The sequence below is a fragment of the Desarmillaria tabescens genome, assembly GCF_030435595.1.
Source record: "Desarmillaria tabescens strain CCBAS 213 chromosome Unknown EV420scaffold_5, whole genome shotgun sequence".
NCBI lineage: Eukaryota > Fungi > Basidiomycota > Agaricomycetes > Agaricales > Physalacriaceae > Desarmillaria > Desarmillaria tabescens.
This window is the reverse complement of record NW_026848304.1, coordinates 1338771-1364911: the sequence shown is the minus strand read 5'-3', so window position 1 is coordinate 1364911 and position 26141 is coordinate 1338771. Positions and strand designations below refer to the sequence as shown.

At 48.4% G+C, this 26141-nt stretch overlaps 12 protein-coding genes across 12 annotated transcripts; 6 read left to right on the top strand and 6 right to left on the bottom strand.

Moving 5' to 3' along the window:
* Position 1: 1 nt before the first annotated feature.
* Positions 2–1109, top strand: EV420DRAFT_1514590 (Sas10/Utp3/C1D family-domain-containing protein; the record flags this gene model as incomplete). Its single annotated transcript, XM_060471832.1, has 5 exons — positions 2–227; positions 279–334; positions 383–437; positions 485–874; positions 926–1109. Exons 1-5 carry the CDS (start codon positions 41–43, stop codon positions 1105–1107), a joined length of 870 nt encoding a protein of 289 aa, XP_060336536.1. The 5' UTR covers positions 2–40.
* Positions 1110–4597, bottom strand: EV420DRAFT_1514589 (uncharacterized protein). The gene is made up of 2 exons (XM_060471831.1): positions 3026–4597; positions 1110–2977 (listed from the first exon to the last, which is right to left on the bottom strand). Exons 1-2 carry the CDS (start codon positions 4289–4291, stop codon positions 1376–1378), a joined length of 2868 nt encoding a protein of 955 aa, XP_060336535.1. The 5' UTR covers positions 4292–4597; the 3' UTR covers positions 1110–1375.
* Positions 4598–5162: 565 nt separating this feature from the next.
* On the bottom strand, positions 5163–5559 carry EV420DRAFT_1637618 (uncharacterized protein; the record flags this gene model as incomplete). Its single annotated transcript, XM_060476734.1, has 4 exons — positions 5163–5229; positions 5284–5339; positions 5391–5452; positions 5505–5559. The coding sequence occupies 4 exons, from the start codon at positions 5557–5559 to the stop codon at positions 5163–5165; spliced, it is 240 nt and encodes a 79-aa protein (XP_060336534.1).
* A 486-nt stretch (positions 5560–6045) lies between these two features.
* EV420DRAFT_1514580 (Sec1-like protein) lies at positions 6046–9115 on the bottom strand. The gene is made up of 15 exons (XM_060471830.1): positions 8943–9115; positions 8808–8888; positions 8647–8758; positions 8390–8598; positions 8228–8332; positions 7986–8175; positions 7908–7933; positions 7706–7867; positions 7568–7658; positions 7443–7517; positions 7310–7389; positions 7222–7254; positions 6716–7172; positions 6564–6665; positions 6046–6509 (listed from the first exon to the last, which is right to left on the bottom strand). Exons 1-15 carry the CDS (start codon positions 9045–9047, stop codon positions 6397–6399), a joined length of 1941 nt encoding a protein of 646 aa, XP_060336533.1. The 5' UTR covers positions 9048–9115; the 3' UTR covers positions 6046–6396.
* On the top strand, positions 9116–14780 carry EV420DRAFT_1514576 (uncharacterized protein). The gene is made up of 25 exons (XM_060471829.1): positions 9116–9287; positions 9341–9438; positions 9494–9647; positions 9696–9760; positions 9814–9825; positions 9882–10551; positions 10606–11418; positions 11468–11644; positions 11694–11852; positions 11905–12193; positions 12247–12267; positions 12331–12700; positions 12757–12912; positions 12966–13007; positions 13055–13297; positions 13345–13396; positions 13455–13606; positions 13656–13685; positions 13741–13855; positions 13903–13977; positions 14031–14044; positions 14102–14158; positions 14207–14337; positions 14392–14467; positions 14522–14780. The coding sequence occupies exons 1-25, from the start codon at positions 9215–9217 to the stop codon at positions 14696–14698; spliced, it is 4221 nt and encodes a 1406-aa protein (XP_060336532.1). The 5' UTR covers positions 9116–9214; the 3' UTR covers positions 14699–14780.
* Positions 14781–14814: 34 nt separating this feature from the next.
* EV420DRAFT_1302194 (uncharacterized protein) lies at positions 14815–15685 on the top strand (the record flags this gene model as incomplete). The annotated part of the gene is made up of 3 exons (XM_060468411.1): positions 14815–15027; positions 15080–15381; positions 15438–15685. The coding sequence occupies exons 1-3, from the start codon at positions 14846–14848 to the stop codon at positions 15683–15685; spliced, it is 732 nt and encodes a 243-aa protein (XP_060336531.1). The 5' UTR covers positions 14815–14845.
* EV420DRAFT_1514565 (uncharacterized protein) lies at positions 15640–17261 on the bottom strand. Its single transcript, XM_060471828.1, has 2 exons — positions 17018–17261; positions 15640–16893 (listed from the first exon to the last, which is right to left on the bottom strand). Exons 1-2 carry the CDS (start codon positions 17156–17158, stop codon positions 15805–15807), a joined length of 1230 nt encoding a protein of 409 aa, XP_060336530.1. The 5' UTR covers positions 17159–17261; the 3' UTR covers positions 15640–15804.
* A 22-nt stretch (positions 17262–17283) lies between these two features.
* Positions 17284–19134, bottom strand: EV420DRAFT_1627201 (WW domain binding protein 11-domain-containing protein). The gene is made up of 6 exons (XM_060476033.1): positions 18855–19134; positions 18769–18800; positions 18654–18711; positions 18275–18604; positions 18181–18225; positions 17284–18134 (listed from the first exon to the last, which is right to left on the bottom strand). The coding sequence occupies exons 1-6, from the start codon at positions 18892–18894 to the stop codon at positions 17350–17352; spliced, it is 1290 nt and encodes a 429-aa protein (XP_060336529.1). The 5' UTR covers positions 18895–19134; the 3' UTR covers positions 17284–17349.
* On the top strand, positions 19118–21407 carry EV420DRAFT_1514554 (uncharacterized protein). Its single transcript, XM_060471827.1, has 8 exons — positions 19118–19293; positions 19319–19438; positions 19489–19564; positions 19614–19779; positions 19825–19929; positions 19961–20042; positions 20074–21169; positions 21235–21407. The coding sequence occupies exons 1-8, from the start codon at positions 19254–19256 to the stop codon at positions 21320–21322; spliced, it is 1773 nt and encodes a 590-aa protein (XP_060336528.1). The 5' UTR covers positions 19118–19253; the 3' UTR covers positions 21323–21407.
* On the bottom strand, positions 21408–22954 carry EV420DRAFT_1514553 (uncharacterized protein). Its single transcript, XM_060471826.1, has 5 exons — positions 22831–22954; positions 22725–22773; positions 21962–22675; positions 21795–21911; positions 21408–21740 (listed from the first exon to the last, which is right to left on the bottom strand). Exons 1-5 carry the CDS (start codon positions 22912–22914, stop codon positions 21709–21711), a joined length of 996 nt encoding a protein of 331 aa, XP_060336527.1. The 5' UTR covers positions 22915–22954; the 3' UTR covers positions 21408–21708.
* Positions 22955–23591: 637 nt separating this feature from the next.
* Positions 23592–24953, top strand: EV420DRAFT_961303 (uncharacterized protein). The gene is made up of 2 exons (XM_060484164.1): positions 23592–24341; positions 24396–24953. The coding sequence occupies exons 1-2, from the start codon at positions 23757–23759 to the stop codon at positions 24690–24692; spliced, it is 882 nt and encodes a 293-aa protein (XP_060336526.1). The 5' UTR covers positions 23592–23756; the 3' UTR covers positions 24693–24953.
* On the top strand, positions 24712–26140 carry EV420DRAFT_1514545 (uncharacterized protein). The gene is given in 3 exon segments (XM_060471825.1): positions 24712–24919; positions 25347–25774; positions 25787–26140. The coding sequence occupies 3 exon segments, from the start codon at positions 24788–24790 to the stop codon at positions 26103–26105; spliced, it is 879 nt and encodes a 292-aa protein (XP_060336525.1). The 5' UTR covers positions 24712–24787; the 3' UTR covers positions 26106–26140.
* The last annotated feature ends 1 nt before the right edge of the window (position 26141 follows it).

The following is a 26141-nucleotide window of genomic DNA, read 5'->3' as shown; positions in this document are numbered from 1 at the left end:
AGACTCGCGCGCACGTGGACTCCCAAAAACGCGAACGACGATGACTAGCGAAACGGCCAAGGCAAAATCGAAATTGGCGATCCTTTCGTCGTCTTTTTCAGAACTAGAATCGCAGCTCGAGCCATTGTTCTCCCAGACCCTACCCGAAACTCTTTTGTCCTTGGAGCCTATCGAACAGGCAAAACTGCAAACACTTCTCACCTATGTCACCTATGACCTAGTTTTCAGTGTGTCTTCAGCTCTTCTACCTTTTTTTCAGCTCATCATCTAAATCCTAGTTTACCTTAAGTCCAGGGGAATCGATCCAAAGACTCATCCCGTAATATCAGAACTAGTAAGGCCCTCTTCTAAATACTCAATTCCAAGCTATAATTTCAAGTAGGACAGAATAAAAGGATACTTTGAAAAGATTGACAAAGCCGAAAAGCCAGAAACTAGTCCGTGCAAATTCCGTTTCCCTCGCGATTCCACTGACCAGACTTAGGGCATATCGAAATTGACAAGGTCGCCGCTGGACGATTCATCAAGCATGTTATCACACAAGCCAAGCTAGGTCGGCCTCCCGGCGAAGCGTCTGCAGAGCCGACGCCTGGTCCGTCCAACGTTCGTGTTCCGGTCAAAGTTACTGCAAAAATGCTCGAACGACAACAATACGAGAAGGAGATGAAGGAGCGCGATGCCGCAGAAGGCAGCGAAGAAAGCGATTTGGAAGTGTTTGACGAGGAAAAGATGGATGAGGATAATAACGAAAAGGTCGTTGACGTTAAAGGTAAGGGAAAAGCTAAGGAACAGAACGAAGAAAGTCAGCTAGCCGCCGACGCTTCCGCAACTCCTGGAGCGAAACGAAGAAGAGCCACTGTTGATCCTTTCGCTGGTCAGTTTCCTTTTCCTATTTCGCTTCATAAATTTGACAACGTCTTTACAGGGTACGGAGATGACAGAACTTCAACCAATCAGCCAACTGGAGCGTCAAGCAAAAACTCTGATCATCAGACTAAGCCAAAGAAGAAGAAACAGAAGAGCAAAGATTCGACTCCCGCATCTCGTTCGGGTACTCCCAACGCGAAAGCGGAGAAAAAGGCAAAAAAGAAGGGAACCAGTACATAAGATTTGTGTATTCAAATAGAAATGCTTGGTTTCTCGTTCTTGAACTAGTATCTTGAGCTGTCTACTAATTTATTATCAACTACGATGATGATCATAATCGTCTCGCGGAAAAGATACATACAAAAAAAGTACAAAATGGTGTCTGTTAGTACAAGGCGGAATATTCGTACAAATGTACATAGTGCTGTGGATGTGATGCGAAATAAAAGTACATCAAGCAGGGGGAAAATGAAGAAAAGAGAAACAAAAAACCATGAAACAAATAACCTTACATGATTCTACACGTATCACGTCCCACATCAGTCGGGCTATTTGCACCAGACCTTCGGCCTCCAGGAGACCACCACCTCGTCGTATGTCCTATATCATCAATATCGCCGGAACTACTTCCGGACCCGTTCGCTGCCCTCCTCGAACCAGACTTCCTTCGCTTCTCCCGACTGGTCTTGACCGAATCCACGGTCTGCCACGAATAGAAAGTCTTCACCACCACCCTCTTATCGTCGCACTCGTCCTGCCCTACTTTCAAATCTTCCAAATCGCCGTCCCGGCCATCGACGTACTTCAATTTTCTCGAATCATAAGCTCGCCAACCCAACCGGGGTCGTGTCATGGAAGCCATTTCCTTAACCGCATGCTCGCCAATCGTACGACAGTCTACAGCAACGATTTTGCTGTCGGACATCTCTCGGCTGCGACACAGCCGAATGAACTCCCTGAATACCCTGGGTCCTATCCGAGTGTTGTCAGCCTCCAGGATTTTCAAGCGCGTACAAGCACGTATCAAGGTCAACAACGCGTCCTCCGTAACGTTGTTGGCGTAGGAAATTACGAGATGCTCTAGGGCGTACCCTGCTTCTCGTTCATCCCGGATATTCGAGGAAGCTTCGTCGTCCGCCTTAACAGATGGGGTGATGGCCGAAATGACTGCATCAGTGATTTGAGCTGCATCCTCAAGATCCAATCGCCGGATCATTGGAGTCGTATTCAGGAGTCTGATTAGCCCATCATCTGCGAGGTCATCACCGATACCCGCGAGTTCCAGGAATTCCAAGCGAGGGACCGAATGAGCAAGATTCGAGCACGCGATATCGGTTAAAAGGAAGCAGTACGAGAGGGAAATATGGCGGAGCTGAGTGATGCGACGTCTATACTTATTATTGTCTCCAGCATCCCGCCCAACTTGACGAGCATTGAGAACGACCGTCTCAACGCCGAGATTCTCATTTTCGCCACATGCGACAAATGCCTCTAAAGCTGAGTTGTGCAATTGACGGCAATAACTGAGATCCAATACCTCCAGATCAGGGCATGCTTTCCCCACGGCCGCCATCATCTTCTCGTCAACATATTTCAATCCCGAGAGACGAAGCACCCTCAATGATAGAGTTCGCCTTCGAGAGATCGCAGCTTGACATAAATAATAAATTCCATCGGCGTCCATGCCAGGACATCGGCTCATGTTCAAGATTGTGAGTCGTGGGCAACTTGCTGCCAGTATTTCACAAGTCGCATTCGTCACTATGTGAAGACCCTTCACGTCCAGCTTCTGCAGTGCCGGAGAGCATCTGAGAAGGTAGTGCAAGGATTGTGTTGTCAACATGGTGCACCCTCGAAAATTGAGGGCGGTCAATTGCGTGAAGGGCACCCCATTAGAACTTGTCGGTTGGACACAAAGATGATTCGCAACATCGGTGAGTGTCGTAGAAAGTAAGAAGACATGTCCAGCAAAGTTTAAGCTGGTGATGAACGGACCCGCCACTGATGTTAGCCGAAGGATGAGTGTTTTGGGAACATTACAGAACGATCGGAGATCAAGTCTCCGCCATAATTGACCGTCAGACAGCAGCATCTGCCATGATTTGGACACCTAGACGTCGATCAGCAATATATAATGGAGAAGAACAAAAGACGTTACTCTGCTCAGCTTCACCAACTCTCGCAGGCCTCGGTCCCTGCCGACCCATTTATTCTTCGACGAGGAAGCTTTCATGATGGTCCACTGACCATCCATGAGGTCCTTCTCGTGCTCCTCCTCGTGTACATCAAGGAATGCAAGCAGAACTCGCAAGCGCAATTCTCTGGGCAGGGCTTCGAAGTGACTAGGAATTGTCAACGACAGTGGTACGAAATGGTCTGTGGTAGTGGCCAAGTCTAATATAGAAAATGGGAATGGAGATGAATTCGAGCGCGATTTACCCTTCGAGATGGTTGAGGAGAGTGGCCATGAAAGGCTCTGAGACCCATCAATACTGGAGATTGTATACGAGAGGGGAGCACCCTTGAAATGGTCCTCAAGCACCTGGCGACTTGCATCATTCAACGAGTTAGACTGGATAGGCGGTTCAACAGGGACGTCATCCGTAGTAGGGACACTAGATTTGCGGAGAAGTTTCCGTGTAAGATTTCCTGGGGTCCCACCGAATGCCTTGCCTCTGAGCTTGGACAATGATAGAGTGCTAACGGAGGAAATGGAACGAATGGAACTATTAGACACTGTGCGCCGGCGGGCATGAGTCGGATTATGTGATGGATTAGATTGACTCGGATTTGGGAGGTTAGCAGTGCTAAAGGAAAGGCTGGAGCTCGGCGAATTCGGCGAATCAAAACGTGGGGACCCGTAGGAAGACGGTTCCACAGAATCTGTGACAGATGAAGAAGGCCATGCAATGTGGCTGTAGCTGAATTCTGGACGGGAGAAAGCAAGGGGCGGAAGACATGGGGGTAAGTCTGTTGCCTTGCCCTTGCCCTTGCCCTTGCCGTGTACCGTCTCTTCAGACGACCCAGTCAAAGATCCCGAAGAGTTGCTCGCATTACTACGAGGACCGCCAGAGGACGGCCCCCAGCCGCTGTGGACATCTCTCTGGGGGTTATTAATGAACACCGATAACGAAGACGAAGATCCGGGAGGGCTCGACGACTGAAGGTCACCAAACACATCCTCCTCGCGCAGAAGAGAGCTAGATGGAATGGGCATCGGTATTGACACACCTTTACCTTTACCACTGTCTCTCTCTGGACGTATGCATTCTACGAACCTCTCGACCTCTGTGATCCCCGACGACGAAGAAGGATCTGGACTCGCACGACGCGATATACCGCGAGTTGGAGCCGCTACGTCCGATTCCTCAGGGAAGTCGAACTGGAACACGACGTCGCTGTTATCGATTACTGTAGGGTTCATGACATCCGACTATCCAAGACAATGACGAAATTCTAGATCAGGTAGTAGATGGGCAAGATAGGGAACAAGACAAGTAAAGTGCAGTATAGTTGGGCAGCAAGATAATGGCCGACGAATGAAGTTATCGTCGAGGAAAGAGATGAGGAAAGAGATAACGCATAGCGCTGAATCACATATCTCTTTGGCTGCCTCCGGTAAAGTGACGGTCGCGAGAGATCACGGGAAACAGGGGCTCGCCTTTCTCACGTTTCGGACCTTCCAAATGCAAATTGTTTTGCAAATACTAATCATGGTTTACAAGTTGGGAGATTGTAGTAGAAAAATGGAAAGAATGGAATAGCTTCGCTGGTTTCCATCTTGGAATACTTGGATCAAATACTCACTTCCGCTATGGGCGCCTTTTTTTCCCACCACCAACTGTTTATTACACGCGCATCAAACCTGACCCAGGGCGTGGACAAAATACAGGATCCACCCTAGATAAGTCTTGCATGTTAACCCGAACCTTGCCCGACGGATCTTGACCCATTTTTCAGGAGGACGTAGGCCAACGAACATTCTCAGGAATGCAAACCGTGCGGGATCTTCAGCGAATCTCCTCCTGCCACATACCTGGAACTTACCGAGGCGCAGACCCTAAGGTGCGACATTCGTAACAGACAAAAATCTACACTGAACTAGTTGTCCAACGTCCGATACCACCGATACATGCCTAAAGCCAAGAACATTATCAAAGCCACCCCCAATAATCAAAAGTAGCCTGGTATGAAGGATTAGATGATCAAAGAGTACAAATTTATCACAGCAGAAATGGCAGGACAGCATTACGGACAGGGATACAAAGGTCCTAAGGAACAAGGTTGATGGAGTATCATGATGAGGTGCTCGGCTTAGGATTTTCTGGGGCGGTCTTCCAGTTAGTAGTTGCTAGTTTGAACCTTGTGGTACATCTAAGCGCACTGGTGAATAACGAATGTGGCCTCTGTGCATACCTCTCTTGGTGTGATATCTCTGGTTGAGTTTCTTTGAGACGTGCCATTTCCGTTTGCTGATAACGTGAAGTTTAGTTGGGCCTGGTCCAGGCGGGAAGTACCCGCACCATAAACTTATTAAACGCCGTTAGCTTCTTCTTCTTGGCGCCTCCAGAGCTTGAAGATTTGGCTACACAAGGGACAATCAGCGCCCCAAGAAACCTAGCAGAACAACCACCTACTTTTTTTCGGAGGTTTTTCAGTCTGAGTAGAAGTGCTAGATGATCGAGGTGCCATGATAAATTGTGGTGAAGAGAAAGGGCACAATAACGACTCGGCGGAAATCCTGCGATAACGAAGACGGTCTGGAACTGTCAGAGCAGGTTATATGTGCCAGACCGACGAATGGCTCACCCAAAACTCAGAATCCACAGAGGATGACAGTGGTAGAAATTGCCGACTGTGAGATTCCGCAAATGAAGAGGAAAAAAGGGAGCAAAGGGACGCATTCTTTTCTGGCTGCGGTATTTATAAAGAGCGTCCAACTGACAGCTTCGATTGTTGATTTTCAGAATAAATTGGAGAGCCCCCAGCCACCTATAGGTGCATGTTTGTGTTCCATTGGATTCATTCTGAATAGTCTAGCCGTTCCCAGCATAAAAAGATATTACGGCATGCACACCCGTATGCTCGGCGAGCCCAAAATCAGATGCATGTGTCGCCTAAAGCACAGTGTTTAGTTTTCGGCTTCAAGGACTCTTTGTCTTGAAGACAACATTTCATTCTGCAAAACATGATTTCACGAACAGGTGCGCAACAAAGATCAACTCTCCAAAAAAGGATGCACTGTTGCTTAAAGGACAGGTTAATTCCAGGTCTACCTGCGATCCGAAGGTGTCTGGAGTTCAAGTACCCAGGTATCAGAAGGCCGATCATCCAAACAGACGCGTCGCGTAAGGCATGGCACGTTATTTCGTGGTACAGACAGTAACGGGCGGCGCTATCTTTCTTTTATTGAATGTGCTCAAGCTACAGGCTCGACCATGTGCTTGGTGGAAGAAGAAGCAGTACGTTTCCTCACCTATCTTACTTAATAGTCTCATGCTAGGTCTTCGAGAACATAGTAGCACATGCCTAAATGCCAGCATTCTTAGATGATGATCCTCCCGTCTTCCGTATTCCAGCGATCCCGTCAATGATGCTGGATGCACTCACGATGCCAGTTGTAGCAATTAAAAACTTACGCCCTGACAGAATCATGAGTATTAGGTTTTCGAGTTTGTGAATGGTCACGCTATCACCTTGATTTTGCCGACCAACCCACCGCAGCGCGGCGATCTCAGTATACGTGCAGCCACCAAGGAAAAATACGACGGTTGTCGTAGTGTTGTCCATGGACCGGCCTGGAACGACATTGAGACAGACAGACAGCCGGATCCATGGCAGACCTTACCTAATGACGGCGAGATGGGATTGCGACCAACACCCTGTTGAATGATATCCACCGTTTCGCCAGGTATGGTAGCTAGAACGTCTTCAAACCCTTTCCAGCCATTGATTGCATGGGCTTGGACCTTGCCCTCTGGGGCAGCATTGCTGTCACCTTGTCGCGCAGCTTTATCTCTGTCAGCTGGATTGCTCAGGACCCCACCCCTCTGAGCAACACATTGCACAAGGCGGATGCTAATTGGAGCGTAACCAGAATAGACAAAGCTGATGTCATTCTCTACCTCATCCAAGGCCTCTGGGTTATCGTCAATCAAGAGCCGAAGTGACTTTCTGAGTGACGTATAGGGAAACTTCGGCAGGGTCATCGCAGGCGCCGATACTGGAAGAGGGTTGGGAAGTAAAATTGCAAGCGGAGGTGACGCTAGCGATAGTAGCAATGGCAGGTTATGATAGCCATAAGTCTGAACCACGTCGTTAACGTAATATAAAGACGCAATCGAAAGATCAGACCTGTAATATTTCGCGTTTAATGTTTTCCAGAGTCTTTGTCCTGATACCCCCTGCAGTAATACTTGCAAGACAAAGTAGTCTGATTCACCAGCTCGATTTCGGCATTTTGCGCTATGAGCTCTTCGATAGCGGATATCTGCTCGGGAACCTTATAGGATGCTAGAAGGTCTTGGGACAGGCGTAAGTTGTATGCATTAGACGACATCAGAGTTGCTACCAGCCTTGTTGGATCTCCAGAGACTTGTTGAAATGGTCAGTTCGGGTTATAGGGACTAGGAGCTCGGAAACGCCGGTATCTATGTAGTATTAGTTTTTTTTTGCAGCAAGAAAACAAAAAGCTTCTTACGCAGCCGCAATGCTTGATGCTCGCTTTGCAAACCGCCTAGCTTGCCCACAACGTCTCGAAGCTGGGGAATAGTCTTGGCTTGCCGGCTCGCCTGGGAAAAAATAAGGACAACATATACACACATGCCAGAAACTGTACCTTATAATCATCTTCTAGCCGACGCGCCACTTTGTTCAGTCTACGCCCCACGGCAGAGAAATTCAGATCTCTCAGTTCACCAAAGAGAGCATCAGACGACGAAAGATGGTATTTCTTTTTATTTTCTTTCCTCAGAGTGCCAGAGGACGTCGTCGGTGCTGGCTGCCGCAGAACCAGCAGTTTCAGCGGCCGGCGGAGATACAAGCGAGGTTGGTAATTCGACGTGAGCTACACGACCTCGCGTCAATGCACGGTTCATTCCGGCCTTCCGGAAACTTACAGTTTTTGATACCAATAAGCTCATCGATAAGACCTTCATAGGTAAGTTGGGTAAGCAGGGGCGTTATCATGTCGACGCGACGATCCAGGACGATTAGGGCATCGATTTTATCCGAGGACTGGAAAAGGGTGTCAGGTGCTGAGGATGTCCTCGCTTGGGCAAGAGAACTGGTCAGAAGAGCCGCGAGTCTCTAAATCCGGAGTTTCAATCTCAGTGGTAAGGTGAAGATCATATCACCATACCGCAGCTTTGTCGCCTTTACCGATAACGCGAGGAAATAGTCCATACAGTTTCTGAAGGGTGATCAATGCCTGGGCAGAATCATAGATTGCCGTCTCGTCGCCGTCCTGTTAACATAACAATTGAAGATCGTAATCAATAAGAGATGGAACAAGTGAACACACCACCCATATGTCCTTGAAGACGGACTCATATTCCAATGAAACAACATCTTCTTCAATTGGAATGAATTGAAGGCTGTAAGATAAGATTGAAACATCGCCTAGGACTCCTTCCTCCTCCAGTATTCGTGTCACCAATGTTGAAGCACGTGGAACCAGGAGTAAGGTATAGGTATGTTTTGCCGCGTCTTTGGCGTGTCGTTTGATCTGTTCTTCCGAAAGATCAAGATCTCACAAAGCTAGAAATATATAGAGCATACCGGCAATGACCTTGACATGCTTTATGAGAGGCCGACAAAGATATATGATATTTGACGTGGTGGAAGTCAGGGGACCAGCTTCCAGCCAAAACATCTTGTCAACACCATGATGCTACGGAAGACAGTTAAATTCCTGAATAAGAGAGGAGTAATCTGCTCACTTTTAATAACGCAACTTCAGTCACGAGTCCCAGTGGACCTGCTAGTGATGGATCCAGGACCAAGGTCTTTACGCCATTCACCTATGTGCTGATGGATCGATGTGTTGGTCAACTGTGGGAGCGAGAGTTACAAACAGAGTTCAATGAATCCACAAGAGCCTTTCGGGCTATTTCCTTGAGGAGATTTGTGTCCAGAGCGGCGTCAGTGCTTTCAGAGGATGTTGGATCGCGAGAGGCCATTGGGACACGCTCGTCGGGACCAAATCCTACATTAGGAGGGAATTTCCTCAAAAGTCCATCGATGACGTCGCTTCCTCTTTTGGCCTCTCTTGGATTTGCGCAGACGCTTGATGCATAAGGGAGTCGAGCACTCGCCACGATAGCGATCTCTTTCGACATAATAGAGGATGGAATCAGTCGCTGAACAAGTCGACCCCCATCCATTGGTATCCTTGGTGTCGGCATGCTTCTGGGTAATACGTGAGTGCGTTCATTGCACACATGCGCCAGGGAGCGTTCATAAATCCAAACAGTATGGCTTTTGTCTTGGGTGAAAGCTTTGGTGGCATTCTCGACAATAACAGTACCCCGGCTCATATATGCTGTCCTATCCTATTCCATGACACTTACGGTCGGTCACAACTCAATATATGCGCCTATTCAGCACTGACTACCTCGGCTTGAAGCTCAACTTTTGGTCGTTTGCGATCATGTTCGCACTGTCTGCCGTGGCATTGAATTATTGGATCCGATTCCGATATCTCAACGATTATACTCAGCTTAAAGAACCTCCGCTAGTGAAGCCAGATGCAACGGAGTTACATCCTGATGTGAATACAGGTGTGTGTAAAAAGCTGGCTCTGACATCCCGTTACTAACATCATTAAGATCCAGCACCTACATTTCATAACTACCTTGACGATTTCCTACAAGCCGTACGCGTATTTGGTTTCGTGAGTGATTCATGAGCAAGTTAGTCCCGATCTTATAACTAACCTTTGTATAGCTCGAAAAACCCGTGCGTTCGACTTTGTATCTGACAACGTTGCATGTCTACTGATTTGATCTGTCCAGGTTTTCCATGAGTTGGCTCGGCATCTTCAAACTCGACGTTTAATAGCAGGGGATAGTATGTCACTCGAACAGGACAAGAGCTTCTACTGTGTCGTAGACGGCACGGTTCAAGTTTTTGCACACACCGGTCAGCCTGATCAAGAACAGCAAGGGTTCTGGGACCATGAAGACATGAACGGATATCAGTTGCTCAATGAAGTGGGGAGCGGGGGCACCCTCTCCAGCTTATTTACTATCCTCAGCCTTTTTACAGAGGATGTCAAAATGAGCTGGCAAAATGATCACAATGAAAGTTCGACCGTTCCTAAAGCCTTTTCTGCTCCCCAAAAATCACAGCACGACAACGCAGACGTGTCACGTTTCGATTTGGGACAGAATACACGTACACGGCGCTCATCGATCTCCTCCACCGCTTCGACCGTTCATCCTTTTGAAGTTGTGACACCTAATCATCCGGAATACACGAGGTCTATGTCGCCTATACCTGATGACGATGACGAAACTACCGCATCACTGCCAAGGTCCCACAATTCTCATACTCGACATACTCGGATACACGAAGGGGTGGTTGCTCGCGCAAGTGAGGATAGCACCCTTGCTGTCATACCGGCCGAGGCGTTCCGTCGTCTAACCAAGAAGTATCCAAAGGCTACCGGTCATATTGTTCAAGGTGGTTCATGCTGTTCTCATGTACGATATAATCACGCTGATATAGGCAACCTAGTCATTTTAACACGATTTTCTCGGGTAACGTTTAATGCCGCCCACAAATATCTCGGCTTGACAAGTGAAGTTCTTCGTACTGAGAAAGCTATTAATGATATCGCCTGTCATCCGTTGCCTCCGTCTTTCTATGAGGGTGGCGGTTTACAATATCTTCGACAACGGTTTGATGGGGCCAGTACTACCGATAGCGACACCGATTATCTCAACGCCTCAGAATCCACCAACACTATATCCGGGAGGACTCTTTCGGAATCTCCGAGGGCGTCGAAGGTGCAATTGAACGATCCGCCCCGTCCTACTCGGCTCGCATCATCTACATCACAGACATTCAAAACACATGGACGAAATAGTGTTCAAGCTGGGGATCTACTCAGTTCTACAACCCACGCTGGCGACATCTACAGGCCAATTAGTGGTTCTATTAGCACGCCACGCGTCCCGAGAGGTGTCAAGCCTCTGGAGAGTCGTAGAGTTGCTAATCTATCTGGTGATGAGTTTGATTTGCGAGAGGAAGTGATGTCCTGTATAGCGAAGTCCATTGGTTTACTTCAGCCTCCTCTGAGCGGCACCGAATCTGTTGAGGCTTCTCCCGCAATCTCTCCGTCTGACGGTCGGCGTTCATCAGGGCTATTTACACCATCTTTCAGTTCTCTGTCACTTCTGGATATAGGTGATGACGTTTCTAGTGTCACGGGAGGGACATCATCCAGCCAATCGATCGATGGTTATATGAGCGGTCTTGATAATGAGGTGGAGATGCTGTTCTTCGCTGCTGGCACGACCCTTGTCAAGGCAGGAGAGGTCAACACTGGTAGCTATGTCTCCTTCATGTACCAGTATGCATATTCACTTTGTTCCAGGTTTGTTTTACGTTATTGAAGGATTTTTGGACATCCTTTTACCCACGGATGACCTCCAGCCTTTCACGGACCAACGGCCCAGTTCTGAAGAACCTCGGTCATCTGGTCCCAAGCCCAAGCGGCCGGAGCAAAAACTCTTATTCACAGTCAAACCAGGTGGTATCGCTGGCTATCTCGGTGAGTTTTCATGCCAGGAACAATACGATAATTTCCATAATTTAATTAGCTTCCCTCTGTAATACTGCCTCTTATGTCGACATCAAGGCGAAGACTGATACGTATGTGGGGTTTCTACCCTCACACGCCCTCGAGCGCCTGCTCGAAAAGCGTCCGATCGTTCTGCTCACTCTTGCCAAACGCCTGATTAGCCTTTTGTCACCTCTTGGTACATCTTACACCTTTAAGTCCATACCAGACAATGACCTAACCAACTGTAGTGCTTCACATTGATGCGTCTTTGGATTGGATGCAAGTGAATGCCGGTCAGGTGCTTTGGCGGCCTCAAGATATTAGCGACAGCTTCTACATTGTCATCAATGGCCGTCTGCGGGCCATTTCTGAGTCTGAAGACGGAAGCGTGTCAATCGTTGGGGAGTATGGTCAAGGAGATACAGTGGGGGAGGTCGACGTCATCACAAGCTCACTTCGCCGAAATACCTTACACGCTATACGAGACACTGAACTGATTAGAATGCCACAAACGCTGTTCAACGCTATATCTGCTCGGTACGAACTCAGAAGTATTCTCTAAGCTTCCTAACTCATGCATATGTTTCCAGGAACCCCCAGATCACAGCCCAGTACGTCCAAGCCCAAAAAACTCTCCGTGTGCCTCAGTTGATTTCCCTTTGCGTTTCCTACAGGATATTGCGAATGATCGCGACGCGAGTAAGGGTTGAATTAGACTCGAAATCTACCAAGTCAAGAAGTGTGCCATCAGAACCGGGATATAACAATAATCTCAAAACCGTGGCAGTTCTTCCTGTGTCACGTAGCGTTCCCATCGATGCTTTTTCGAGGAAGCTCCAGAGTGCTCTGGAGGGTATAGGCGCCACTACATCTTACCTCAATCAGGCTTCGATATCCAATCAACTGGGCCGGCATGCATTTACTAGGATGGGCAAACTCAAGGCAGCCGGATGGCTGGCCGACCAAGAACAAAGATATAGAACAGTTCTCTATGTTGCCGATTCACCCGTAAATAGTTCCTGGACTCAAACTTGCATCAGACAGGTGAACCCTTTAAAGTTTCCTTCCTGGTCTCCTTCCAATACTTCTATTACATGTAGGCGGACTGTATAATGGTGGTCGGCATGGGAGAAGACCCTTCAATAGGCGAATACGAACGGTTGTTGCTCTCGATGAAAACGACTGCCCGCAAGGAGCTCATTCTCTTGCACCCTGATCGAACTGTCATGCCGGGATCTACGAGGGAGTGGCTAAAGGTAAATTTAATCCCCGAAGCAATAACACCTGCCTCTCAGTTACTGAAAAACAGAACCGGCCGTGGGTCCATCAACATATACATGTGGAGCTTCCGGTACGCAGTCGCACATGAAGGGAAACAGATAGCTGATGTTTCTTCAGGGTCTAGTGCTTCCGATTCCCAAAGTCACCGTCGTTGCCAAAGGGCCGGATGCGGTAACTGCATTAAAGAATTTAAAGGACAAAGTTCAGAGTGAGATCCAAAAGTATCGCGGTAGACATAGTGATTCCCGGCCCCAGCGTTCCGCAAGAGTAAATGACTTCTCTCGACTTGCCCGAAGAATATGCGGAAGGTCCATCGGCTTAATACTGGGCGGTGGTGGGGCTCGTGGTATCGCCCATTTGGTAGCCTACGCTTTTTTGGCACTTGCCATTTCTAACGAACCATTCAGGGATTGATACGTGCGCTTGAGGAGTATGGTATACCCATTGATCACGTTGGAGGTACATTAAACTTGGAAACTAGAGGTTAAGGGTCTGACATCATACGCATCGTGTTCAGGGACCAGCATAGGTGCTCTCATTGGTGGCTTATACGCAAGGGAGGGCGATATCCTATATAGTGCTGGGCGTGCCAAACAGTTCAGCAGCCGCATGGGAAATATTTGGAGGATGCTATCCGATGTGACTTACCCAATTGTGGCATATACAACAGTAAAACCTTCCTCTGTGTCATTTATGTTTATTGATGCCGTACTCACAGGGCCATGAATTCAATCGGTCTTTGTACAAGGTAGATTGGCGCGTCGTCGCGTGGTAAAAAGTCTGCTAAGTTTATTCATTCACAGGCTTTCTACGACCTTCACATTGAAGACATGTGGCTGCCGTTTTTCTGCAACACTACGAATATAAATACGTCGGAGATGGAAATCCATGAAACAGGCTATGCATGGAGATTTATCCGTACGTTTCCTACCGATTCGTTGCTCTCCAATCTTTATCTTTCTCAGGTGCTTCTATGACCTTGGTTGGCCTACTTCCTCCTCTTTGTGATAATGGTCACATGCATGTCGACGGCGGTTATAGTGAGCATCTCATTGTTTGCGCAAAGGAGATCTTGCTAAAAACAAATCTTTAGTTGATAACTTACCGGTGCGGGCGACGTAATGCTCGAATATTAGTGTAGTGAAGGCTGACATTATGTTCAAGGTATCTGCTATGTTCTCAATGGGAACTAATGTCGTTTTTGCGTGTGACGTAGGATCTGTGAGTGCTGACGCTGAATTTCTGCAAAATTACTCATGAACTCAATAGCTTGATGACAATTCACCGCGAAACTTCGGGGACCATGTATCTGGATGGTGGCTACTGCTCAACCGATGGAATCCGTTTTCAAATACCAGAAATATCCCTGCGATTACTGAAATCCAGAGTCGTCTTGCTTAGTGAGTTCACCTAACGCCTCTTTTGGGTACCTCCTGTTGATTGTATTTGCTTAGTGTCTCAAGTGTGAAAACGTTGGAAGATGCCAAAGTTGCACCTGGGTGTTTTTATATTGCGATGCCCGTACACGAGGTTTGTCTATCCGCTGCATAGCTAATTCGCAGCCGCTGACGATTAGTGTTATAGTACGGAACCTTGCAGTTCGGCAAGTTTGAAGAGATTCAGAAATTGGGTTATCATGCAGCTATGAAAACATTGAAAAAGTTGGATGAAGAAGGTCGACTTCCGTCTGCGCTGATTGATGGTAAGGATACAATCAATGCGAAGAGGAAAGGACAAAGTGCGCGCCGAAATTCGATATAAGGATATTTTACATAGACACCGAGTGTTGTACTATCACCTTTTACAATTTAAATAAATCACGCTATCCATCATTCGAGTCATGAGAGAAAGCAGGACCGAGACACTGAGGATCATATATCAGAAGAGGTTTTGCTGCTAGCAGTCATCATGGAGAACCGCCAGTTGTATCCCCTAGAGGTTAACTCTCATGGCGAGCCCTTTCTTCGCCTGAAAGCACACCCAAACATAATATTAACGCCACCACGTCTGACGGACGCGTCCGCTCTGATGGAAGTGCTAAATGACGAGCACGTTTGCAAGTGGCTCAAGAGTCCCCCGTATCCTTATCTCCAAGGTATGCATGCCGGTGGAAAAGATCGCTGCATGACTAACTGTCCCTCATCAAGAACACGCTGACTCTTGGCTTCTCCACGTCAAGTCATTATCAGATAGAGTACTCAACGAGTTAGATTCTGCACGAGACGAGGCATCACTCCGGATCGTTGACGACTGTCCAGTAAGCTACATACGCGAGGTTAACGAAGATGGAACGGACGCATTCATCGGGAATGCGACCATCATTAGATGTCCATGGATGGATTTAACAAGTTGCTCCGAAATTAGCCAAGGAGAAAAAGACCGCCTATTGGCGGAAAACGTCTCGAGGCCTGCTGGGGACCCCAGGACCTTCTGGACTATAGGAAGTACGCTCATTTGGGTTCATCTAGCCAGTGTGCTATTAATTAATTACCACGTCTAGGCTATCTTTCGTCCAGTCATCACGGAAAGGGTATAATGACCGACGTGTACGCAACACTCCTCGAAAGCTGGGCAATACCCAGGATGGGGGTCCGTCGTATAATTGGCACCGCCTTTGAAGGCAACCAAGGAAGCGTTAGAGTATTTGAGAAGAACGGTTTCGTTATGAGGAAGACGATTCCTGACTACCTGGAGGTGAAGGGTGTTCTGAGAAGTCTTCATGTACTAGATTGGAAACTTCCTAGTTAATGTGATTAAATGTACATGAGATTACAACACTACAGAGCCAAGCATATTAAGTCCGCACAAATACAAGGAGTAGGGAGTAGATAGGTAAGTAAAAAAACATAAGATCAAACGGTATAATATCACACCTCGATATCTTTCCAATCAGTGTCCAGTAATTTAACACCTCTTCGCGCCAATCTTCGGCGCCATTCCTTCATTTCACCTTGTACACCTGCCTCCTGTGCCCTAGTGTTCATTCCTTTCCGGAGCCACCGAACGTCCCTGATTCTTACAGCACATAGATTAGGCAATTGCTGGAGAAGACGGACAAGTATTTCCCAGGAAGGGCTACTTGGACGGGGTATAGATAGATATTGCAGCTGATGAGGCTCTGTCGTAAGGAGCGACGGTAACGGGTGTTCTAGTGATAGATGCCGTAGTTTCGGGCATGTTAATAACAATGTCCGAGGAGAAGGGTGCAGTCTTGTAGGCCAGGACTTTGGTGTGAATAACAGTAACGAACGAAGATTAGGCCCATGGGTTGCGATGAATTGCGACACCAGGGAAGATGGGTATGGGATATCATCGTACGGGGTAATGGTTACCTTGCATAGTGCGGGGAGTGGCGACAGAAGTAAGGCGTGCAGAAGAGAACCTGAATGAATTGATAGCAATGTCAAAATGCGAAGGTTAGGTAACGATAAGGGCTTGAATGACTGCAAAACGGATAACTCCGTCGGCTTGAACGACCATTCCGCTTCCGAAGGGTCAAGGCCTCCGCCGACGACCTCAAGTTCTTGCAAGGCCGGGCAGTTTCGAAGCAGCTTGACGATGGGTTCCTCCTCGGTCAGAGAATCAGCCAAAGACGCAGTAGGAACATGACTTATTCCTTCCAACGACTTCAGGTTGATCGCGCCTTCCCTGTCTCCCAGAGCCGTCAGTGCGCGGCAACTGAGAGTAAAAGCAGGGTTGATGGAGAAGTGGGATAGAAGCGGCGTCAAAGGGAACAACTGAGTGAGCAACGAGTCCAGAAGCAACGCTTGTGCATGCCCTGTAAACGTCAAGTTGGAAAGATCAAGTACCTGGACCCATCGTCCAGGCGCCGAGTAGGGAATTCTACGAATGGAGTCCCATTTTTGATCTGCAGAATACAATGTAGTGTAGAATTTTTCTAGCTTGGAGACAGTGGATATCTGAACGCGCTGATACGCGAGAGGAAGCGCAGATTCCTAAAAATAACGCGAGTGAGAAATTATGCCAAGCTCCAGCGTGACTCAGCAACTGACCATGAAGCCTCTACTCGTCTTGACAAGGGTCCATAGCAGCGCCTGCGCCGTCTTCCTGTTCTAATACACATTTGAAGACTTCGTCCCATATCTCCGCTGGGAAAACTTTTTTGGGTTTGGGGCTTGGCAGTAGTGGTACAAGAATAAATGAGCCTGCTAGATTGGCATAGGGCCGGGGGGTAAGTAGAATAGTGGACGTCGCACTCATGCTGATGGTTCGAGTCAGATAAGTGAATCCTGTAACATGGTGGTGCTTTATACGCCCTGGGTCAGCCGAGCCAAAGCCGGTTCGGCTAGAATGATATCGCTGGGTTTGTAAAGGCCGACTTATATCCGAGCTTCACATGAGTTCAATTCATCCGTTGCAGCTACTGTACAGATTCAATGTGCAAACATCTACTAGGGTCCCAATATATCTCCCATCTCTTCAACAAACTTCTCGTAGTCGTCCTTCGTCTTTGTTGCGGCACTCTTTTCTTTGGTGGGTAGTGCAGCAGGCCGATTATTCGGGGCGGGCCCAAACTGACCCTTTAGAGCACTGAGCAAGTCCGGCCGAGCCGAAATCTCTCCTTCAACAACGTCACCAACACCAGGCGCAGCATTGATCCTCCCAGATGCCGACGCGCTAGCAGCCTTCTTGCGTTTTAGCGAGGTGGGTACAAATGATGTAGCTTCCTTCTTCAAATCACGCAGTTGAGGCTCGGCCGACACTATCGCAGACGGAGAGGCCTCCGGCCGAGGTTTCGGGGGTAGAGATGGATGCGGGGGCGCTAAAACCTGAGCACGATGGCCTTGGAATGTTTGATGCGGAACAGATGACAATGGGTCCTGCAAGGTTGTTGCAGATTGCTGCCGACGAGAAAAGAACCCTGGAGGTGGCGGAGGCATAGCATAACTAGGCGGCGGCGGAGGTACACCTAGAGGAGGAGCCATATAACCAGGGAACCCTGTGGGAGGAAAAGGAGGGAAGGAGGTTGAAGGTCCAAAGTTATTTAGTAACATTGGTGGTGGCGGCATTGGCGGAAGTGGCGGGTTGACGGGAACTTCATCAGATGTACCCTGTTCAGGCAACTCTTGACCTGGTGGTGGGCCCTCTGGCATGGGTATGTCATCATCACTGTCAACTGCATCCTCTGGCTTTGGAGGTGGACCTTCTGGCATAACAACGTCGTCGTCATCTGCAACTGTAGCATGAACAAACAAGCTTTGCAGGGAAGAGATTTAAACTACCTTCCGAATTTTCAGCCTCATTATCAATTTCACCGGGTAATAGGTCTGAACAGGAATTAAATTGAGTGCCCCGGAATATGGAAAAGGCACTTGCCTCGTTCACGGTAAGGCATGCCAGGTGGAGCGACACCAAAAGGGTTCATAACTGGGTCATAGTATATACTCCGTTCCGGGTGTCGAGGAAGTCCATTCGCTTTGAAAAGATTCCGAGTAGGCAAGACGAGTTCCTCCTCAGGTTTATCAGGATCTGTCTGTTGTTTCCGAGGCCGGTAGACGAGTCGACGGTGTTCGGGGTGCTCCTTGACATATTCTTCTTTCTTCTGATTAATCTTCTCTAGTTCAGCCTTGGCTTCCGTTAGTCGAGCCTTTTCCGACGATGAAGGAGTAGGAAGGGCCTCCAGGTTAGCAATTTCATCCTCGAAATCTGGCTGAGATGTCAACTCTGCTGTTAGACGGGAAGCAAAGATGCCGACCAAATGTATCTTTCTTGACCAGGGCAAAGTCGCGCTTCTTGGTTCGATCGGCCTTGTTCTACTGCATGGCAAACCGTTTAGTCAATTGAAGACAGAACAGGACTATTTGGCCTGCCTTTTTCAGCTCTTTTTTGCGCAGAGCCTTACCTAGAATATTTGCAGCAATGAGTAGACATGAATTATTGTTGAAATAGGGCTTACGGTAAGCATCAGCAGGATTGACACTCTTGCCTTTTGCCATGGTGGTTGAAAGGTAAATTGAATTTGCTGCTGTTTGTCACGCGTCGGGACTCCCAATGTTTCGGCACTCTCACATTGAGCCTTTGCTGGGTAGGTACTCAAATAAATATTGCTATGGATATCGGATATCTCTATAGTTGTAGCAAGAGAACAAGATATGAAAAATCATGGAGAGAATCTGAGTAACTGAGTAAAAGATGACGGAACCGACACGCACGTGGTTACTAGATATGGAGTCACGATGCCGAGGGAAGCACTAGGTGGTCAACTCCCACTACAGGGAGCCTGCAACCACCGACGCTCACTGACAACAACAGCGACGAATAGCGACAACGACAGACAGCGATACGGACGTTCCCCATGACCAGCTTCTCTGCATCCCAGGCGACACCTCCCAAGCGTGCATCCAAGATGGCATTCCCAAGTCAATCTGAATCATCTCCTCAACTTCACTCTCCCTCCGAGGCAGTCCCAGACTCCGTTGAGTGTACCAAGGAGAAGCAGAAGGACTGGTGGTACTCACCATGGCGTCTGGAATAAGGAACGTAAGTACTCCAAGCTCCATTTGCCCGCAGATGACCTAGGTTCTTTCAAGGATTTGTTAATGCACAGTATCGTTTCGTGATGAATCCCACGGGAGATTATACGGTTCACTTTGCTGATCCAGACATGTCAGTTCTGTACTTGCAGTTGTCATCCAGAAAGCTAATGCCGCCTTAGTTTCTTCCAGTGGAATGATATCGTACAGGTTATCATTCCTCGATCATCTGCACTTGCTGCTGCCGCATCTGGCGGTGAGGGCTCTGGTCAGGGTGGTGAAGGGCATACGACGTGCCCTATATGTCTATCTCCACCGACAGCTTCACGTATGACAAAATGCGGCCATGTACGACAATTTCCATTTCCATGAATCTCACTGACGACAAGATAGGTCTTCTGTTACCCCTGCATTCTTCACTATCTCAGTACATCTGAGAACAAGTGGGCGCGATGCCCCATTTGCTTTGATTCCGTCAATGACAAGCAGCTGAAGAGTGTCAAGTGGTTTGATGGGCCGTTCCTTGGAGCCTGCAGAAGATAACGGCGGAGCATCGTCGTCTGCGTCCTCCTCTTCCATCCTAGACAATCCATTCGAAGCACCGCGCGCTGGTTCGACGATGCGACTCCGACTAATGCAGAGGCCTCAGATTACAACACTGGCACTTGCCCCGCTCACGCACCTGGCCGTCGGAGCTTATTCCTCCACATCAAGCCCCCTTCCATTTCCTACCGGACGTCTTCAATTACTCCAAGTTCATGCTTGCGACTCCAGACTATCTCGTCTCAGATCTGACTCAAGATTTAGATGAGCTGGCAATGGAGCGGCGCACACTAGCGGGGATGAACGACGACCTGGGCGTGTCTTTCATTGACAGTGCCGAACTAAAGGTGAAGAATCAGATAGCAAGAGCGATGGCTATGGACAACCCGATCCTTCGGGAGCAGATAGATAAGGCGCGCGCTGGACTACGAGAGCTTGAAGTGCGACATGGCCTCCATTCGCGTCGCCAAGCTGAGCAGGTAAATACACCGCTTGACTCAGATGTCCCGGAGGAACTGCTGGCCCTGAGGTCGAACAGCTCTCCAACGATTTCTTCCATATTGGTCCCGGACACTCCAAAGCCCAAGGCCGTCCCCAAGCAACGTCGCAATGTGAACCCGCCACCACCTTCGACGTCAACGTACTACTACTACCAGGCTGCGTCCGGACTTCCATTATTCCTTCATCCCCTAGACATCAGGATCTTACTCTCCCATTTTAAGAGCTACTCATCATTTCCCGACACCATCGACATTCGCGTAGAAGCCTTATCTGAGGGCTCCGTCAACGACGATCTGCGAAAACGGTGTAAATATCTCGCCCACATGCCCGAAGGCGCGGACGTTGTTTTCATCGAAGCTGATCTACAGGGCGTCGTTGGTTCAGAAGGACTGAAGAACTTTGAGGGTGCGTTGAAAATGCGCACATCAAGAAGGAGGGAGAAAGGCAAGAAGGATGATCGCGCACGAGCTCGAGCCGAAGAGAGGGAGCGCGAGAGGCGAATGCAACATTCGTTCACCACTTGGACGAGTCCTCCGCCAATCTCTTCAACCGTGGTCAACGTTGAACCGGCATCGCCTCCGCATGAAGAGGTTCCGTTACCCTCACAGGAATCTGTAAATCCAGGGGCATGGGGTTCTCGGAGTTTTGCATCTGCTGTTCATTCGAGCCCTTCACAAGACCTTGGTGGCGCAGCGTCATGTCCGGAGAGACGATGACGATGAATGGGACTTTGACGCAGCTTGGCATGAACTGGAGCAGAGGAATAATGGAGGCACCTGGAGGAAGGAGGAAGAAGAGCAACAAACTTGTCATACTTGGCGGCGGTGTCGGCGGTAGAAGACGATGATTAGTATATACAATCTAGTATAATATTGGGAGATAACAGAGAAGGCGAATCTTGTATCATTGAAGCAACAGACACAATGTTATGTACTTTTTCCCACGAATGATCTCGCCATCATTTTTTCTGAGTGCTACACGTCGCTGTCTCCACGAAGAAACTGATAGAGTAAATGGTATCTCAATAGATAAACAAAAGTAGAAAGCACAACAAAAATCAGCGATACGAGATCAGCGGTACAAAATATGGGAAGACGGTGCTTTACACTTTGAGAAGGAGAATAGAGGAGCACACTGCATAGAAAGGTTCTCCGAGAAATTACATAGGATCATGCATGTAGTATGTGGGCGTAACAGACAGATCGTATAGAGCGTGAGAAAGCCGTTGAATCATTATATGACCTGCAGATAGTTTGATGGGGCGACTGAAAAAGCGATATCAACATGAAGAACGAAAGGTAGGAAAGCGTACGACATACTTCCTGTTGTGCCATCTGCTCTTCGGGCTTGCCACCACTTGCCCTGTTTATCAAGGACGTCGAGAATTTCGCCTTTGGAGAAAGATAGCTCATTTGGATCGTCGGGAGATTGGGTATCTGGATTCAACAGTCAGTACATTGAAGTAATGAGCGCGTGGTAAACCTACACGCATAGAGCGCCTTGGCTTTTATGGCAGCTGTTTCTGAGGGCTCGGTGGGCGGAGGTCCGCTCATACTGCCAGCACCAACACCAGCCATGAGGGGGGAATTGGGACCGTTGTTGTCTCCCCCACCTATGGAACCTGGCGCTGCAGTGCTAGTAACACCTGTTATGCTTCCTCCTCCTCCGATGCTCTTCCCCCCTCCTTCTGTCGGAGCAGTAAAACTATGTTGACTCCTAACACCTGCGGTAAAGTTACCGCTTCCTGCGCCACTTGCGGTCTTGTAAACATCATGGGAACCAATACCGCCTCCAGAGGCGTAGTTGGCCACATAGCCGTTGGTTGTAGACATATTGTGCACAGAATTCTGGGTGCGAGTGCGGCGCCGCCGTGATGGTGGGGTAAGGCCGCCTGTGCCTAGGGAGTTAAAGATATGCAAGGCAAGGGAATCTTCCTCAGAGGTGAAATAGAGGACCCAGAGGATGTCCACTATCGCGAGGATGAGCCAGCCAGCGCCCATGGCATTTAAGGAGCCGGCCGAAGCGAAGATTCCCTTTTGCACACCCTCAACGGCATACACTATGGCAATTGCACCGAAGACAGATATTTGGAAGCGATGCATGGCGAGCGAGTCGCTGGCGAGAGTGTACAGGACGCCGACTATCAAAAAAAGTTGGAGGAATATTCCGAACCATTGTGTGTTGACCACATCATTGGAAACTGCTACTCGTTAAGAGCTTGCTGAAATACCACAAGGTCCAATACTCACTTTGCGCCGTTGCTATACACTGTCCGATAAATGCAACAAACCATGCAATCTACAAATGTCAGAAATTCTCAGCATGCTTGTATCAACAAAAAAGAGGAAGACATACGAGGGACAAGACAGATGTGAAGAGAAAAAGATAATGAGTAAGAATGGGCGTGAAATCTAATCCTTCGTTTCCGCGTGGAGGCATGGCTGAAGCGAACGAAGGGGAGATGGAACAAGGTAGGGTTGTCCGGACGGTAGGCTGTTCTCCGTGGCACGTGATCTGTTTCAGCATCACGTCACGGTCACGCCTCCTTCTCGATTTTCACGTCGAACTCACAAGAATCCTTCTTTTCGCCGCCATCTTGATGTTTCAATTTTTTCTTGAATTTTATCTGTCGCGAGAATACGACAGCCGATGGGCAGAAATGACAGCCGCTGCCAATTACGGATCGAACGACCCAATCTTGGTTGCTGCGCCATCACCCGAGATGGATCTCGCTGAATGTGGCGGTGAAACTTAACATTGCCCTCCGACTGCGATTTCTCTTCAGTGACTGCTGCGCATTGAATGCTGTGATAATTAATTCACAACAGCAGTAATTAGCAGTAATTCAACAGCTTTTTATGGGTATACGATGCATATGCGGGTTAAACTCACCACATAGCAACGAAGCCTCAAGGCCTCAGCCGGCGATAAAAATGGCTTATGTCCACCTCGACACCCTGCTGATTACACGTAGTTATTGTTTGCTCGGACCGTCTGTGCGACCCTTTAAAGAACGGCGTCAAACAAACGAACGTCTTATCATTCCGAAAGGAGAAAAAAAAACTCGCATCGTCTACATAGAGATAATTTACAAGTGCGAGAGGGCATATTATTGTCAAGGTGGGTCCAATCAAATCCTTCACCAACTCCGAATTGTCCAATTTGAAGCAATACTATCGGCCGATACTAACTTGATGACTCGATAAATGTTTGCGTTGAATCATTGCATACCATAGAAAATAAACACCAACCTCTCCCGCTCTCCTTTGAACGAAAGGAAGATGATTCGCTCTTTTCCCTTTTATCTCGTGTCTGCCTTCTCTAATGATGCCTTCGGCGGGAATCCTGCTGCCGTCATCTTTCTCGACAAGCCTGATATCACCGATGATGTTCTGATGAAAATCGCAGACAATCTCAACCAGCCCGCCGCTGCGTTCCTCTTTCCTGCCCCACCCTCTACAGATCCGAGAGTATTCAGATTCAGGATACGCTACATCGTAGGACCGGGAACGGAAGTACCCTTCTGCGGACATGCAACCATCGCCTCCGCAAAGGTTGCTTTCGAGAAGCACGACCTCGTTCCCAGCGAGGTTGCGGTGCTCGAGTTCGAGACACCGGCCAGTGGTGTGATGAGAGCTATCAAAGCGGGAGATGGGTTCAACGAGATCCAGCTTCCACTGGCAACGGTGGAAGAGGTTGGAGCAGATGAGGGAGAGAGATTGTCAAAGCTGGTACATAGTGCCTTTGGTAGGGAAGTCGAAATCAAGTTCATCGGCAAGGGAGGCGAGGGTTTCCGAAATTCCTTACTCGTTGAAGTAGATGCAAGGGAGGATCTCAAGGAATCTGATATCAATGTGAATCCCTTGGTTCGTCCTTTCTTCCCCAATGTAACATTCTTTGATCACGACATTCTATCATAGAGAGAGACTGGTTGCTCAACGAATATACTGACTACGGAGTCTTTGACAGGAGAGGAGATTTTCGTTTCACGAATGTTCGCGCCGGCTATCCTCGCTTCTGGGGAAGACCACGTCTGCGGTGCTGCCCACTGCTTGCTGACACCATATTGGTTCAACAAGAAGAACGTCACGGAAGAACTGGGGGCAGCCACACAAGTTAGCAAACGAGGAGGAATGCTCAGAGTGGGGAAAGGTAAAGGGGTTGTTCGTATTCAAGGGCAGGCATGCGTATTCTCATCAGGAACATTGTATCTATAATCAAGTTAAGTCGGTTGAAGATCAACGATGGTGGCTGTGTATATTCGACGTGATCAAGACTTGACTTTATCTGCCTCGAGGCTCGCGCGGTTTTGATGGGCGTCCTGGCTACCGATATGTTCAACCTTCTCGCACAGAACTTCAGTCTCGGTGGCTTTCCTTGCTATCTCTCTTTGAAGGGTTGTCCTTCACCATCAAATGACAATGGACTTTCCGATTGGATGTTACTTATATTTTCCAACCGAGACAAAGGTTCTTGTCGAAGCCATTCGAACATGTAGCCACCTTTTCCTAACCTATTTCGGCTACTGTCTTCATTGATGCTCCTCTTTGCATGACTTGAACTTACGGCATTTCAACATTGGTTCACAGATCTTGTCTGCCACCATCATCGAACACCTTCATTGTATATTGTTCCTCCGACGAATTTTGTGCACACAATGGAATTCATAGCGGCGCCAAAGAGCAAGGTGTCTAGTGGCAGTCTGCTGAGTGGCGGGTCCACCGGTATATAACCAAGTCATGCTAAAGCATTTGTTGATTCCTCACTGCTCACGAACGCCCTTTCTCATCATGACTCCGCTTTTATCAGCCAGCACGATCGAAGTCGTCTTTGAACGCGGTCATGTTTCCAAACTGTGGTCCTGGGATGCCGTCAATGGTTTCAAAGGTCACGTCGATCCCGATACGAGCCCTCAATTCACAATTCATTGTTGCGAGAGTATCCGACCGCGCGTCTTTCGCGCTTCCATGGGCCCATCCGGACGTCAGCCTACCACCCCTGTCGTTATCAAAGTGGCGCGCACCGAGACGGAATTGTCTTTCCTCCAGTGGGAAGGGAAAGTTTATAATCAGCACCTGAGAGCTTTGCAAGGCACTGTCGTCCCCAAGTGTTATGGACTATTCGTCACCAATAACGGTGGAAGGAGGATGGGTTGTCTCGTGTTGGAACACTGTGCCATTACAAACATCAGGCATGCCGACTATAGGTTTGTTTCTTGGCACTACTACGAACAACTCCCCTCACTGAAGCTTTCTTCCAGTTGCAAAATCATGATTGCGATGAGCAAAATTCACCAAGCTGGGATTGTCCATGGGAATGTCAAGCCTTCGTCCCATATCCTGACCACACCCGACGGTATCCGCATCGTCGACTTTGCTAGCGCGGCACTTCACGAGTGCCCGAATGCCATGCCGCGTCTGGTTGACACGAGGGACGCTTTTGCACGTCAAGCGGGACAATGTAAGGAATTGGCCGTTTTGGAATACACATACGGATTGGCGGATGGCAGGCATATCGACGAGATGCTCCAGGCATCTAATAGCCTCTCCCCCCCACCGGTTGCGCATATACATTCGCACCAGAAAAAATACGCTGAATTAAGTCGGTCCCATAGGCCGACCCGTTTCTAGCTTGCAGGCACATTTTCTTATAATTGTATCGTGTAT

Bases quoted from the DNA above. Each gene is read 5' to 3' on its own strand.
- EV420DRAFT_1514589 (XM_060471831.1), bottom strand. From the start codon at position 4,291: ATGAACCCTACAGTAATCGATAACAGCGACGTCGTGTTCCAGTTCGAC. The intron at 2,978-3,025 runs GTAACGTCTTTT...ATCGACGTCTAG, and splicing joins AGTTGGTGAAGCTGAGCAGA to GTGTCCAAATCATGGCAGAT.
- EV420DRAFT_1514580 (XM_060471830.1), bottom strand. From the start codon at position 9,047: ATGGCCTCTCGCGATCCAACATCCTCTGAAAGCACTGACGCCGCTCTG. The intron at 7,868-7,907 runs GTATCTCCGCCG...GTTCTGCGGCAG, and splicing joins TCGAATTACCAACCTCGCTT to CCAGCACCGACGACGTCCTC. The intron at 7,390-7,442 runs GCTGGTAGCAAC...GCCTGTCCCAAG, and splicing joins GTCTCTGGAGATCCAACAAG to ACCTTCTAGCATCCTATAAG.
- EV420DRAFT_1514576 (XM_060471829.1), top strand. From the start codon at position 9,215: ATGGAATCAGTCGCTGAACAAGTCGACCCCCATCCATTGGTATCCTTG. The intron at 9,648-9,695 runs GTGTGTGTAAAA...AACATCATTAAG, and splicing joins ACATCCTGATGTGAATACAG to ATCCAGCACCTACATTTCAT. The intron at 11,419-11,467 runs GTAGCTATGTCT...ACTTTGTTCCAG, and splicing joins GGCAGGAGAGGTCAACACTG to GTTTGTTTTACGTTATTGAA.
- EV420DRAFT_1514565 (XM_060471828.1), bottom strand. From the start codon at position 17,158: ATGAGTGCGACGTCCACTATTCTACTTACCCCCCGGCCCTATGCCAAT. The intron at 16,894-17,017 runs GTATTAGAACAG...CGTTATTTTTAG, and splicing joins GGGACGAAGTCTTCAAATGT to GAATCTGCGCTTCCTCTCGC.
- EV420DRAFT_1627201 (XM_060476033.1), bottom strand. From the start codon at position 18,894: ATGGCAAAAGGCAAGAGTGTCAATCCTGCTGATGCTTACC. The intron at 18,605-18,653 runs GTCGGCATCTTT...CATCTCAGCCAG, and splicing joins GGTCAAGAAAGATACATTTG to ATTTCGAGGATGAAATTGCT. The intron at 18,226-18,274 runs GCAAGTGCCTTT...ATTCCTGTTCAG, and splicing joins CATGCCTTACCGTGAACGAG to ACCTATTACCCGGTGAAATT.
- EV420DRAFT_1514554 (XM_060471827.1), top strand. From the start codon at position 19,254: ATGACCAGCTTCTCTGCATCCCAGGCGACACCTCCCAAGC. The intron at 20,043-20,073 runs GTTCGACGATGC...ACTAATGCAGAG, and splicing joins ATTCGAAGCACCGCGCGCTG to GCCTCAGATTACAACACTGG. The intron at 21,170-21,234 runs GTCATGTCCGGA...GAACTGGAGCAG, and splicing joins CAAGACCTTGGTGGCGCAGC to AGGAATAATGGAGGCACCTG.
- EV420DRAFT_1514553 (XM_060471826.1), bottom strand. From the start codon at position 22,914: ATGCCTCCACGCGGAAACGAAGGATTAGATTTCACGCCCATTCTTACT. The intron at 22,774-22,830 runs GTATGTCTTCCT...TGACATTTGTAG, and splicing joins TCACATCTGTCTTGTCCCTC to ATTGCATGGTTTGTTGCATT. The intron at 21,912-21,961 runs GTAGGTTTACCA...TGTTGAATCCAG, and splicing joins AGCCAAGGCGCTCTATGCGT to ATACCCAATCTCCCGACGAT.
- EV420DRAFT_961303 (XM_060484164.1), top strand. From the start codon at position 23,757: ATGATTCGCTCTTTTCCCTTTTATCTCGTGTCTGCCTTCTCTAATGAT. The intron at 24,342-24,395 runs GTTCGTCCTTTC...ATTCTATCATAG, and splicing joins ATATCAATGTGAATCCCTTG to AGAGAGACTGGTTGCTCAAC.
- EV420DRAFT_1514545 (XM_060471825.1), top strand. From the start codon at position 24,788: ATGGGCGTCCTGGCTACCGATATGTTCAACCTTCTCGCACAGAACTTC. The intron at 24,920-25,346 runs CTTATATTTTCC...TCCTGGGATGCC, and splicing joins GACTTTCCGATTGGATGTTA to GTCAATGGTTTCAAAGGTCA.